Source organism: Nerophis lumbriciformis, linkage group LG19 (genome assembly GCF_033978685.3).
Source record: "Nerophis lumbriciformis linkage group LG19, RoL_Nlum_v2.1, whole genome shotgun sequence".
NCBI lineage: Eukaryota > Metazoa > Chordata > Actinopteri > Syngnathiformes > Syngnathidae > Nerophis > Nerophis lumbriciformis.
Genome location: NC_084566.2, coordinates 14,296,363 through 14,309,124, shown reverse-complemented (window position 1 = coordinate 14,309,124; position 12,762 = coordinate 14,296,363). Strand labels below are relative to the sequence as shown.

The following is a 12,762-nucleotide window of genomic DNA, read 5'->3' as shown; positions in this document are numbered from 1 at the left end:
TCATTTTTGAAGTTGTTCTTGATTTATTATATCACTTGATTGACCACAGCGGTGACTATTTTAGTGCATCACTTCCTGTTGGGGATTGCACACTGACAAAGACATTGTCAAAACCTGTCTGTGTTTGGTAGCGCCTGTGCAGTTTATATTAAAATTATTAGAGGGACACGAATGTTGCTGGCCTTGCTTTTTCTTTAAGTACACTCTTTTGCCGTGCACCTCTTTATTTTTGTTTTATTAAGTTTTTTGGAGAGTGCGTGTTTTTCCTGTATTTTATTTTATTTTATTCGGAGTGTCGTCAAAGTGTCCACAGCATGCAGAAACGTGCGTGCCACAGCCGTGAAATTACAACGTTACGTTCACTCTTGATACAACTCAGCTTTGTCGTGAAAAATGGCTTAGACCAGGTTTTTGTGCATATGCATCGTTAATACATGAGGCCCTTGCTGTCGTTAAAAATTAGACAGTGTTTACATTTTTTGTAGAAGCTGTTAAGTTGGGATCGCATGTTTGGCAGGTTGCGTTCCCAAAGACACAGGAACACACAGAAGGATAGGCAGGAAGCAGTGTGCAGGTAAGACAAGTCTTTTAATCCTGAGGCTCAGAGCAAAAACGCAGGGAAGCGTGTGGGGAGCTCAGAGAAAACTTGAAAGTGTGACATGGAAACGCAATGGCTATTGAATGATACCCTTATGGGTACCATCTAAAGGCTACTGTGTTATGTGGACTTTGATAACAACTGCTGCACTTTATATACTTCTGCACATTAAATGAAGCTGCTAAAATACTATAATTTGACCGCTCACTGACTTGTAACTCGCATACTCTCTATGTATTTTAAATTGCTCATCATTATGTAATTTCAATTTTGTTGTGTATTTTTAATCCTGTGTCATTTTAATTGTGGACGTTAAATGGGCCATAAAAGGACTACAGATGGAAATTAGCATTGTGCTAAATTTGGTGCAGCCATCTTTTTAATGTAACTGCACATTATCCTTCAAATAATCAAATACAAACAAGCAAACCAACAACATTGTGGGTCTTGATGGACTCAAAGTAGCCTGTTTACATACAAGACTCTGCGCTTAAGATTGTTGATTTTTCAACAAGTTCAAAACGAGGCGCAAAATGTGGGACATAATTAACCGTCACAATCACTTTTAGGAAAAAAAGTCGGGGAATGGCCTGGAAAGCAGATGATCTAACATGACTTTTAACGCCATCACCTGGTACGTATTTGTGTGGATTTTCAGACTACTAAAAAAAAGCGATACCCTTATTCATAGAACAACAACTGAGAAGACTTTAAATATTTCACACGATAATGCACAGTGTAGTTCAGACTTGTAATACATTTTGTTTGAAACCAATTTCTCCAGGAGACAAGTCCAGTTGACTTACCTCTGATGGCACTAACCTCTTTTCTTTCTGATGTAAAATTCCGAGGTTTTGCACACACACAAAGTTGATTTGTCCGTGAGTTTTTACCGACTTGGCATTCAGAAATGTTTGGCCTGTATTAAAACTGACTTCGTTGACGGCCGAGATACAGGACAGGTTCGGCAGCTTGCTCAAATAACGTCTATTGGACGTGCTCATATGGATCAATTCTACCAATTTTACTTATTTTTTAAGGTGGCGAGCCTTCAGAACAGGGTCCAATTTGTTTTGGTACAGTACCCTGATGTTCTTCTTTCATACAATCCATGTTAATCCAGGTTTGTTGCTCTCTCTCACACTACCGCTTGTTAAGTACAGCCATGTAAACAAAAACTTTGTCCAGCATGGCTCCCCAGCTCCCACAATTCATTACGAATTCAAGTGCCCAAAAGGAGTAGCATGGAGCTAGCCTAACAAAATAAGAGACTGTACCAAAGATAACTGTCGTCAAGAACGAACAAAAAGGACTGGCAGGTTGAGACGGACATATAAAGGGGAGTGATTAGTTGTGGCAACAGGTAGGAACACTAATCATAAAACAGGGACAAGTGAGGAGAACGGCGCTCGGTGAGTGGTTACACACAAAAGAGGAGCAATATACAAGAATATAACACTAACCGAGGGAATCAATACAACAAACGCAACACAGGACATGACCGGGAGGGACAAGTCATGACAGGCGGATTGGGATTGGCCCTCGCTCATGAACAAATGACAATAGAACTGTGTTAATCTGAACTGAGCTGTTAACTGCAATTTTAATTATGTGCAAAAAGATGGGGAAGTGCAGTGATCTTAAATAATTGACAGTTTCAAACAGCTTTCAATAAAGTAGTGATTTTAAAAGTACACGGGTCCATTTTTTGTGGAATATTCATAGGTATTGCTATCGACTACTACAATTCTGGTATCATGACAACTGTTTAGTTGCAATGGATTGAATGGCCTGAGAATACAATGACCTGAATGAATGAGAACAGCCATAAACATTTTAAGAAATTAGTTGAATATGAAATTCAAGGCTACTATTAGACTCGCTGGGTTTGATTTGACTCTTCACAGACAATTAACTTGTGAGCCCACAGTCCTATTTCCCTCTGGAGACAACACATCCACTTGCAACACATGACAGCAGAGGCCCCGGACTACTGGCCTAGGCAAAGAGACTTCTAGCTATGAATTTGTAGCACTGATCCAAATTAAATTTAAATTAAAGATGACCACACAGTTTAGTCCATCACTAAAGAGCAGCAAAGTTGGATAATGACATGCTAAACAGGGGTTTTTAATATTTGCGTATATACTTATATATATATGAACTTTATCAGAATGTTAGATGGTTTTGTTGTTGCATTAGATCCTCTTAAGGCACAATACATTATGCTTTAGTACCGTATTTTTCGGACTATAAGGCACACTTAAAATCCTTTCATTTTCTCAAAAATCGACAGTGCGCCTTATAACGCGGTGCCCCTAATGTACGGAATAATTCTGGTTTTGCTTACCGACCTCGAAGCAGTTTTATTTGGTACATGGTGTAATGATAAATGTGGCCAGTAGATGGCAGTCAAACATAAAAGATACGTGTAGACTGCAATATGACTCAAGTAAACAACACCAAAATTGTATATGTTCCATTGAAAATATAAAACATTACGCAAGGCGCTCAAGAATCTATCAAAATGTTTTAGTACAACTTTGGTAAGCAATGAAACCGCACCGCTTGATGGATTGTACTGTTCTTTAACATAAAAGTATTATTATGGTGTGTGTATAAGGTAAGACATATTATCTGGTGTTTTGTTTCGCAATATTATGCAAAAGCAACGTTTCTTACCTTCTGGTACCTGCTGATCTGTATTTGGGACCTGCATAAGTCCTGAAAATGTGCGCACGTTCACCTTTATAGTCCGTGGCGACACCGTAGTCGATAAGCTTCTTCTTTTTCTCCATCTTTTGTTAAGGGACATTCATCCTGCGCTGTTGCCATTTCTAATATAAAGTAGTGTAAAGTTTTTACTTATATCTGTCAGTAAAATCGCCATGAAATAGCTAAAACATACCGGTGTAGTGAGTTTACATTATTCACACAAGGAACTTTAGTTATTAGAGAGTTCCGGTCGGACAGTCTTTCACGGGACACCTTTCCGGTTGCACTAGTGAGCCACGGATGAGGAGATGCTGCTCCGTTATTGATTGAAGTAAAGTCTGAATGTCATTAAAACAGTTAGCTCCATCTTTTCACACTTCTTCCACTCCCGTCCTTGCACGCTACACTGCTACAACAAAGATGACGGAGAAAAGAGGCTGTTGAAGGTGAGCCACGTAAATAAGACCGCCCACAAAACGGCGCATCCTGAAGCGACTGCCAGAAAGCAACTTGATGGTCTGTAAAACATAATCTATGCAACATTTTGACCAAAGAACCACCATTACATGTTATGTAGACCACAAGGAAGTGTTTTACATTTAGAGAAAAATAATAATAATATGACCCCTTTAATGCGCCTTAAAATCTGGAGCGCCCTATGGTCCGGAAAATTCGCTATTATACATTTTATCGGTGTGATGCTGCATATCAAAGAGCAAGGCAGACAGGGAAGGAATTGAGAGAAGTAGACTTATGAAGAGCTCTTTAGGAGGACAGTGTGTTCCTGGCCCACTTCCCATACAGCTTGACTAGTCCAAAGAGTAAACAGGTGGTGTGGGGACGGTGCTGCAACGGTATTATGCCAATGACGTCCAGTGGCCATGTGCTATTGCAACCGCTCCTTCGCAAGAAGCGAGAGGAGGAGCGCTCATGCCCACAGTGACCACGGCTATGAGTCACTGGCACCGCCACTTCCTGCCAAAATGGATCTGAATGAGTGAGGGCTTTAGGTCAGAGCAAGGCTACAACATCCGAGGGTGAGCTCCATGTTCTATCGAGCCTGTTTATTCAACTCACCAGAAATTGGAACGTTGCACTTGTCCAACAAATTAAATGCCATATGTCAAGTTACATCAGGGGTGTCAAACTCAAGGCCCAGGGGCCAGATCTGGCTCGCCACATTATTTGATATGGCCTGCAAAAGCCTTAAATAATATATGTCACTAAAGTACTTTATTTTTCTTATTACATGTATTCATTCTCTTTTGCCAGCCAAAATATCTTATAATGTTTGATATTTTCTACCGGTAATAATGCAACAAATATGTTATAATTTATTCCAAAAAATGTTTTGTTAAAATAAAAATACAAACTCAAGTATCTGCTTGGCTTATGATTTCAAAGCAAGTTATCCATCAAATTGTGTGTAAAATAATCATAATAAAATGCTGCAATTGTGTAATAATATCATGAGGTCATTATACATTTATATTTATTTACAGTATATTCCCTGTTACAAGTGGGCCTCTGAGTGCAGTCCAGAACTCCGATGTGGCCTTTTAATGACAACGAATTTGACACCCCTGACATACATCAATGTAACGCCAAGCAGTTTATTACTGTTGGAACTGCATTTAAAAAAGCAGAACGCGCTATAAACCGCTTATTTTTTTCCAATGTTTGGAACCCTGCACTTAATACAATGCTGCTGCTAATTTATGGATTTTCCGGGTTCACACGCTTCACGTGCGCCAATAACTTTAGCCTCGTTAAGTCAGACCAATGAAACTGTTCACATTAAATCAAACGCACTCATACAATAATTCCGTTATCCATTTAGCGAGTTATGGACTCACCCTCACCATAAGCCACGTGTACATGGACAATATTTATGTAATCTAATCGTCATTCAGATTAGAATATTACTGTGTACATGGACCCTGAAAAAAATATCTGATTTCATGCATCACACCTTAAATCGGAATAGTCTACTTTGACATGTGCAGAACTTAACGTAAATGGAAAGGTGTGTTATTTGGACGAGTTCGTTCACTGCAGGTGTTGACTAAAGGCTGGAATATGCTATTTCATATTAGAAATGGCAACAGCAGAGGGTGAATGTCCCATACCAAGAAGATAGTGAAAAAGAAGAAGCTTATTGACTATGGCATCGGCACGGACTACAGTGGCGGACGTGCGCAAATTTTCAGGACTTATGCAGATCTCAAATACACATCAGCAGGTACCAGAAGGTAAGAAAAGTTGGTTTTGCATAATTTTGCTGCAGTCAGCCAAACTTTAGAACTGTCTGCATTACTTTATAACAATAAATAAATCGATTATTGACGTTTACTAATCGATTTTATAATCATCCATGTCCGAATTGCGATGCATTGAAAAAAATATTATTTCCCCCACCTCTGGTGCGGCTTATAATTAGCTGTGCTACATAGCCCAAAAATTACGGTCATAGGGGACCTTTAAATAGCAATTTTAGGGTTTAGCAGTGGTGGGCTATCAGGGCCAGCAAGGCCTTCTCTGCTGGACAAACATAACCATAAATCATGATCATAATTAAATATAAATTATTTACTTTCCCTAAATATCTAAAAGTATTCATGTAGTTTTTAGGTTAGAGTTTTTATCCAATCAGAATTCAGCTATCTTATGTTGCCATGCTGTACGAAATCTGCCCGGGGCTTTAGAATCAACAATGCGGGTGTTTGTGCACTCTAAGTGAACGGACACATACAGTTGATAAACAATAACGATAGCAAATCAGATCACGAGTTGTTGTCAATAAGGCCTTATAGCTGGCCTCACTTTGAACGTGACATTTACGCGTCCTGTGATTGGATACTCACTTGGGAGTTGATCCGACTACGGCCAACTAGCGACTACGAGTGGTACCATTGGCTTATACGGCGTCGAATGGGTCCTACAAATTGTGAGTTCAAATATTTTATTCCTTGATTTTTTCATGTTTCATTTGTTTTATACAATTATTTTAAATTTGACAGTACAACGTAAGACATGTTTTAATTGCTGAAGCGGGTTTACTGAATGTTAAATGCCCCCGAAAAATAGACAGTTTTGTACACTGTTGAGGGGATCCGATACGCAGTAGTGTGCAAGTGGGTTTCTGTATAGTATCTCCAGCCGTGTCCATGTGAAGACATAAATTACGATATTTTGAGAGGTGAAGTCCGACTAAGTAGGACATCACAGAAGGCCGAGGTGAGAAACGCACAATGGGTTTAGTGTTAGATATAGGACTATGAAGATGCTGTCCTCAGTTGTGACTGTTTAAGGAAAGCCCCATTGGCATAATTTTACTGATTTGGCCCCTGCATCAATATAAGAAAGACATGTTAAACACAAGACAAGACTAAAGTGTAAGATTTAACAAGCCTGCGCCTGATTCAAAGATTACTTCAAAATATGCGGTATTTATTTCAATACAAAAGGTCACCATTCCCCTTTTAGTCATTTCTATTTTTTGCATGTAAACAAGCGGGTTAAAAATAGAACTGTGCAAGTACATAGTAAGAGGAAAAAAAAACTTCTGTGAAAGCAAAAAAAGGTTTAGTTGTAATCTTTTTTGGATTAAAGGATTTGACAAGGGCATGTGCTGGGTGAAAGTAACAGATTACATGTAGATAATGCTGTGGCGGGAAGCGGGGTGCCTTAAGGGGCTCGGCGTCAGCCAAATAAGACTTTGAAACATTTATTTAGTCGAACATAAATTCAAGTCTTGTGTGAAATTAAATTCCCAGTGCAGATCTTCCCTGCAGCACGGGTGAAATATTGACTGATGGGAGTAGCTGAACTCCTTCCCGCCATGGAAACGGAGCAAGAGAGATGAAGACAATTGCAACTTCATTCAGTCTTTGCACACAGCCAGCTTGGAGACGACGTTTGGCTTGGAGCAAATGTGAATAGATTCAAGGGCTCTGACAACTTTGCCACGCTGCTGTGCCAACCTCAAATGAACCACTCAATATTTACCCTATTTTCCGGACCATAGGGCGCACCGGATTATAAAGCGCACTGCCGATGAGTGGGTCTATTCAGGTCTATTTTCATACAAAAGGCGCACCGGATTATAAGGCGCAATAAAGGGGTCATATTATTATGATTTAAAAAAAAAAGTAAAACACTTCCTTGTGGTCTACATAACATGTAATGGTGGTTATTTGGTCAAAATGTTGCATAGATTATGTTTTACAGATCATCTTCAAGTTGCTTTCTGACAGTCGCTTCAGGATGCGCCGTTTGGTGGGCGGTCTTATTTACGTGGCTCACCTTCGACAGCGTCTTCTCCCCGTCATCTTTGTTGTAGCGGTGTAGCGTGCAAGGACGGGAGTGGAAGAAGTGTCAAAAGACGGAGCTAACTGTTTTAATGACATTCAGACTTTACTTGAATCAATAACAGAGCAGCATCTTCTCATCCGGAAACAACAACAAGGCCATGTGTCCCGTGAAAAAACGTCCGACTGGAACTCTCTAATAACTAAAGTTCCTTGAGTGAATAATGTAAACTTGCATGTTTTAGTGCTTTCATGGCGAGTTTACTGACAGATATAAGTAAAAACTTGACACTACTTTATATTAGAAATGGCAACAGCGGAGGATGAATGTCCAATAACAAGAAGGTAGAGAAAAAGAAGAAGCTTATCGACTACGGTGTCGCCACGGACTACAAAGGCGGAGGCGCGTGCAAATTTTCAGGACTTATGCAGATCCCAAATACAGATCAGCAGGGACCAGAAGGTAAGAAACGTTGCTTTTGCATAATATTGCGAAACAAAACACCAGATAATGTCTTACCTTATACACACACTATAATAATACTCGTATGTTGAAGCACAGTACAATCCATCAAGCGGTGCGGCTTCATAGCTTACCAAAGTGGTACTAAAACATTTTGATAGATTTTTGAGCACCGTGTGTAACGTTCTATATTTTCAATGGAAAATATACAATTTTGGTGTTGTTTACTTGAGTCATATTGCAGTCTATACGTATCTCTTATGTGTGACTGCCATCTATCCTTTCACCATGTACCAAATAAAATAGCTTTGAGGTTGGTAAGCACAACCAAAATTATTTCGTACATTAGGCGCACTGACGATTTTTGAGAAAATTAAAGGATTTTAAGTGTGCCTTATAGTCCGAAAAATACGGCACACATCTGAAGGAGGGGGGGTCGGATATTCCCAAGTGACACAACGCTGCAGCATTGCACGAATTGTAGACAGACACGCATCTTCTCTGCGTCGGTCATGCAGCTGTGGCGATACACTGGAATGGATGGGTAAAAAAAAGCCAGACTCACCGTGGCGAGTTCATCAAACTTTCCAAAAAGCTCATTCAGGAGTTTCACCAGTTCCTGGGCGGTGCACTGGGAGGCCAAGCTGGTGAAGCCTACGATATCTGCAAACAGGATGCTGCAATGGGCAAAAGAAAGGAAGAAGTACTTATATTTTTGATTGTAGGGAGCCAACCGGGGAGATCCTTCTGGGGTGCATTCACACTCTGGGCCTGATCTACTAAAGGTGTGCGTGTATTAAAACACGTGCAAACTTGATAGCGCACCCAAAGCTGATCTTCTTAGCTTGTGCGCAGAAATAAGTTGCGCAATTCATTTAGCGTGTCTGTCTTTTAAACTGTGCAGAATACACAATACCTAAAACCAGTGAAGTTGGCACTTTGTGTAATTCGTAAATAAAAACAGAATACAATGATTTGCAAATCCTTTTTAACTTATATTCAATTGAATAGACTGCAAAGACAAGATATTTAATGTTCGAACTGAGACACTTTATTTTTTTTTGCAAATAATCATTAACTCAGAATTTAATGGCAGCAACACATTGCAAAAAAGTTGTCACAGGGGCATTTTTACCACTGTGTTACATGGCCTTTCCTTTTAACAACACTCAGTAAATGTTTGGGAACTGAGGAAATACATTTTTGAAGCTTTTCAGGAGGAATTATTTCCCATTCTTGCTTGATGTACAGCTTAAGTTGTTCAACAGTCTCACCACAGTCTCTAGTCTTGTGGTATTTTAGGCTTCATAATGCGCCACACACTTTCAAAGGGAGACAGGTCTGGACTACAAGCAGGTCAGTCTAGTACCCGCACTCTTTTACTATGAAGCCACGCTGTAACACGTGGCTTGGCATTGTCTTGCTGAAATAAGCAGGGGCGTCCATGATAACGTTGCTTGGATGGCAACATCCATCCATCCCTCCATCCATCCATCTTCTTCCGCTTATCCGAGGTCGGGTCGCGGGGGCAGCAGTTTAAGCAAGGAAGCCCAGACTTCCCTCTCCCCAGCCACTTCGTCCAGCTCCTCCCGGGGGATCCCGAGGCGTTCCCAGGCCAGCCGGGAGAGATAGTCTTCCCAGCGTGTCCTGGGTCTTCCCCGTGGCCTCCTACCGGTCGGACGTGCCCGAAACACCTTCCTAGGGAGGCGTTCGGGTGGCATCCTGACCAGATGCCCGAAACACCTCATCTGGCTCCTCTCGATGTGGAGGAGCAGCGGCTTTACTTTGAGCTCCCCCCGAATGACAGAGCTTCTCACCCTATCTCTAAGGGAGTGCCCCGCCACTCGGCGGAGGAAACTCATTTCGGCCGCTTGTACCCGTGATCTTGTCCTTTCGGTCATGACCCAAAGCTCATGACCATAGGTGAGGATGGGAACGTAGATCGACCGGTAAATCGAGAGCTTTGCCTTCCGGCTCAGCTCCTTCTTCACCACAACGGATCGATACAGCGTCCGCATTACTGAAGACGCCGCACCGATCCGCCTGTCGATCTCACGATCCACTCTTCCCCCACTCGTGAACAAGACTCCGAGGTACTTGAACTCCTCCACTTGGGGCAAGATCTCCTCCCCAACCCGGAGATGGCACTCCACCCTTTTCCGGGAGAGAACCATGGACTCGGACTTGGAGGTGCTGATTCCCATCCCAGTCGCTTCACACTCGGCTGCGAACCGATCCAGTGAGAGCTGAAGATCTTGGCCGGAGGAAGCCATCAGGACCACATCATCTGCAAATAGCAGTGACCTAATCCTGCAGCCACCAAACCAGATCCCCTCAACGCCTTGACTGCGCCTAGAAATTCTGTCCATAAAGGTTATGAACAGAATCGGTGACAAAGAGCAGCCTTGGCGGAGTCCAACCCTCACTGGAAACGTGTCCGACTTACTGCCGGCAATGCGGACCAAGCTCTGACACTGATTATACAGGGAGCGAACTGCCACAATAAGACAGTCCGTTACCCCATACTCTCTGAGCACTCCCCACAGGACTTCCCGGGGTACACGGTCGAATGCCTTCTCCAAGTCCACAAAGCACATGTAGACTGGTTGGGCAAACTCCCATGCACCCTCAAGGACCCTGCCGAGAGTATAGAGCTGGTCCACAGTTCCACGACCAGGACGAAAACCACACTGTTCCTCCTGAATCCGAGGTTCGACTATCCGGCGTAGCCTCCTCTCCAGTACACCTGAATAGACATTACCGGGAAGGCTGAGGAGTGTGATCCCACGATAGTTGGAACACACCCTCCGGTCCCCCTTCTTAAAGAGAGGAACCACCACCCCGGTCTGCCAATCCAGAGGTACCGCCCCCGATGTCCACGCGATGTTGCAGAGTCTTGTTAACCAAGACAGCCCCACAACATCCAGAGCCTTAAGGAACTCCGGGCGGATCTCATCCACCCCCGGGGCCTTGCCACCGAGGAGCTTTTTAACTACCTCGGCAACCTCAGCCCCAGAAATAGGAGAGCCCACCACAGATTCCCCAGGCCCTGCTTCCTTATAGGAAGACGTGCTGGTAGGATTGAGGAGGTCTTCGAAGTATTCCCTCCACCGATCCACAACATCCGCAGTCGAGGTCAGCAGAGCACCATCCCCACCATACACGGTGTTGACACTGCACTGCTTCCCTTTCCTGAGGCGGCGGATGGTGGTCCAGAATTGCTTCGAAGCCGTTCGGAAGTCTTTTTCCATGGCCTCCCCAAACTCCTCCCATGTCCGAGTTTTTGCCTCCGCGACCGCTGAAGCCGCACACTGCTTGGCCTGTCGGTACCTGTCTTGCTGCCTCAGGAGTCCCATGAGCCAAAAGAACCCGATAGGACTCCTTCTTCAGCCTGACGGCATCCCTCACCGCCGGCGTCCACCAACGGGTTCTAGGATTACCGCCACGACAGGCACCAACTACCTTGCGGCCACAGCTCCAATCGGCCGCCTCGACAATAGAGGTACGGAACATTGTCCACTCGGACTCAATGAATGGCAACATATGTTGCTCCAAAACCTGTATGTACCTTTCAGCATTAATAGTGCCTTCATAGATCTAATTGCTATCTGGATTATCTGAACCCTTTGATGATATTACGGACCGTAGATGGTGAAATCCCTAAATTCCTTGCAATAGCTCGCTGAGAAATGTTGGACAATTTGCTCACGCATTAATTCACAAAGTGGTGACTCTCGCCCCATCCTTGTTTGTGAATGACTGAGCATTTCATGGAAGCTGCTTTTATACCCAATCATGGCACCCACCTGTTCCCAATTAGCCTGTTCACCTGTGGGATGTTCCAAAAAAGTGTTTGATGAGCATTCCTCAACTTTCTCAGTCTTTTTTTCCACTTGTGCCAGCTTTTTTGAAACATGTTGCAGGCATCAAATTCCAAATGAGCTAATATTTGCAAAAAAATAACAAAGATTTTTCCAGTTCGAATATTAAATATCTTGTCTTTGCAGTCTATTCAATTGAATATAAGTTGAAAAGGATTTGCAAATCATTGTATTCTGTTTTGATTTACCATTTACACAACGTGCCAACTTCACTGGTTGTGGGTTTTGAATGCTGATTTTTAGAAAGCCTACAATACGAGGACGAGAAAATGCAAATGTATTCTTTTAGCACTCGCTATGTGATTTATCAAGACTAAAACTGTTTTGCGGCTGCTTCTTTACGTCTATATTTAGCATGTTTGAAATGTGTGCGCAAACTAGCACAGTTACGCAAAAATGGCCGCGAGAAAAGAGGCCATCACGCTGCAAAGGCAGAAGGGTGAGAGAGAGAATATTCTGTTTGTGTGTCTCAACATATTTTGAGTGTCCAAAGTAAAAATTGTATACATATCGTCTACTCAGCAATTACATTTTATAATTCTATAGCCGTTAGATGACCTAATGGGATGATTGAAACAAATGCAATTAATTTTTATTGTTGTCTGCTGTGTCAAGAATATATTTATAATTTCAATATATCTCCTATACGAAAATGCAATGTGCATTTTCTTGCACCGATATCATTCCAGACGCACTTCAAGTACCAGTAGAGTGGAAATCCAGTTGCCTCTACATTGAAGTTATTATCATATATGTCTGATTTACGACAAAAGACTTCCGAAGTTTGCGAATAAA

The 12,762-nt window shown here is 42.4% G+C and overlaps 1 protein-coding gene across 2 annotated transcripts in view; it reads right to left on the bottom strand.

Annotated features, from left to right (window-relative positions):
• LOC133618811 (adenylate cyclase type 1-like) overlaps positions 1–12,762 on the bottom strand; it is a 137,223-nt gene that overhangs the window by 57,834 nt on the left and 66,627 nt on the right. For both annotated transcript variants that reach the window (XM_061979544.2, XM_061979545.2), the window contains exon 4: positions 8,652–8,763. In XM_061979544.2, the coding sequence (XP_061835528.1) occupies positions 8,652–8,763 (112 nt within the window). The remainder of the gene's footprint in view (positions 1–8,651; positions 8,764–12,762) is intronic.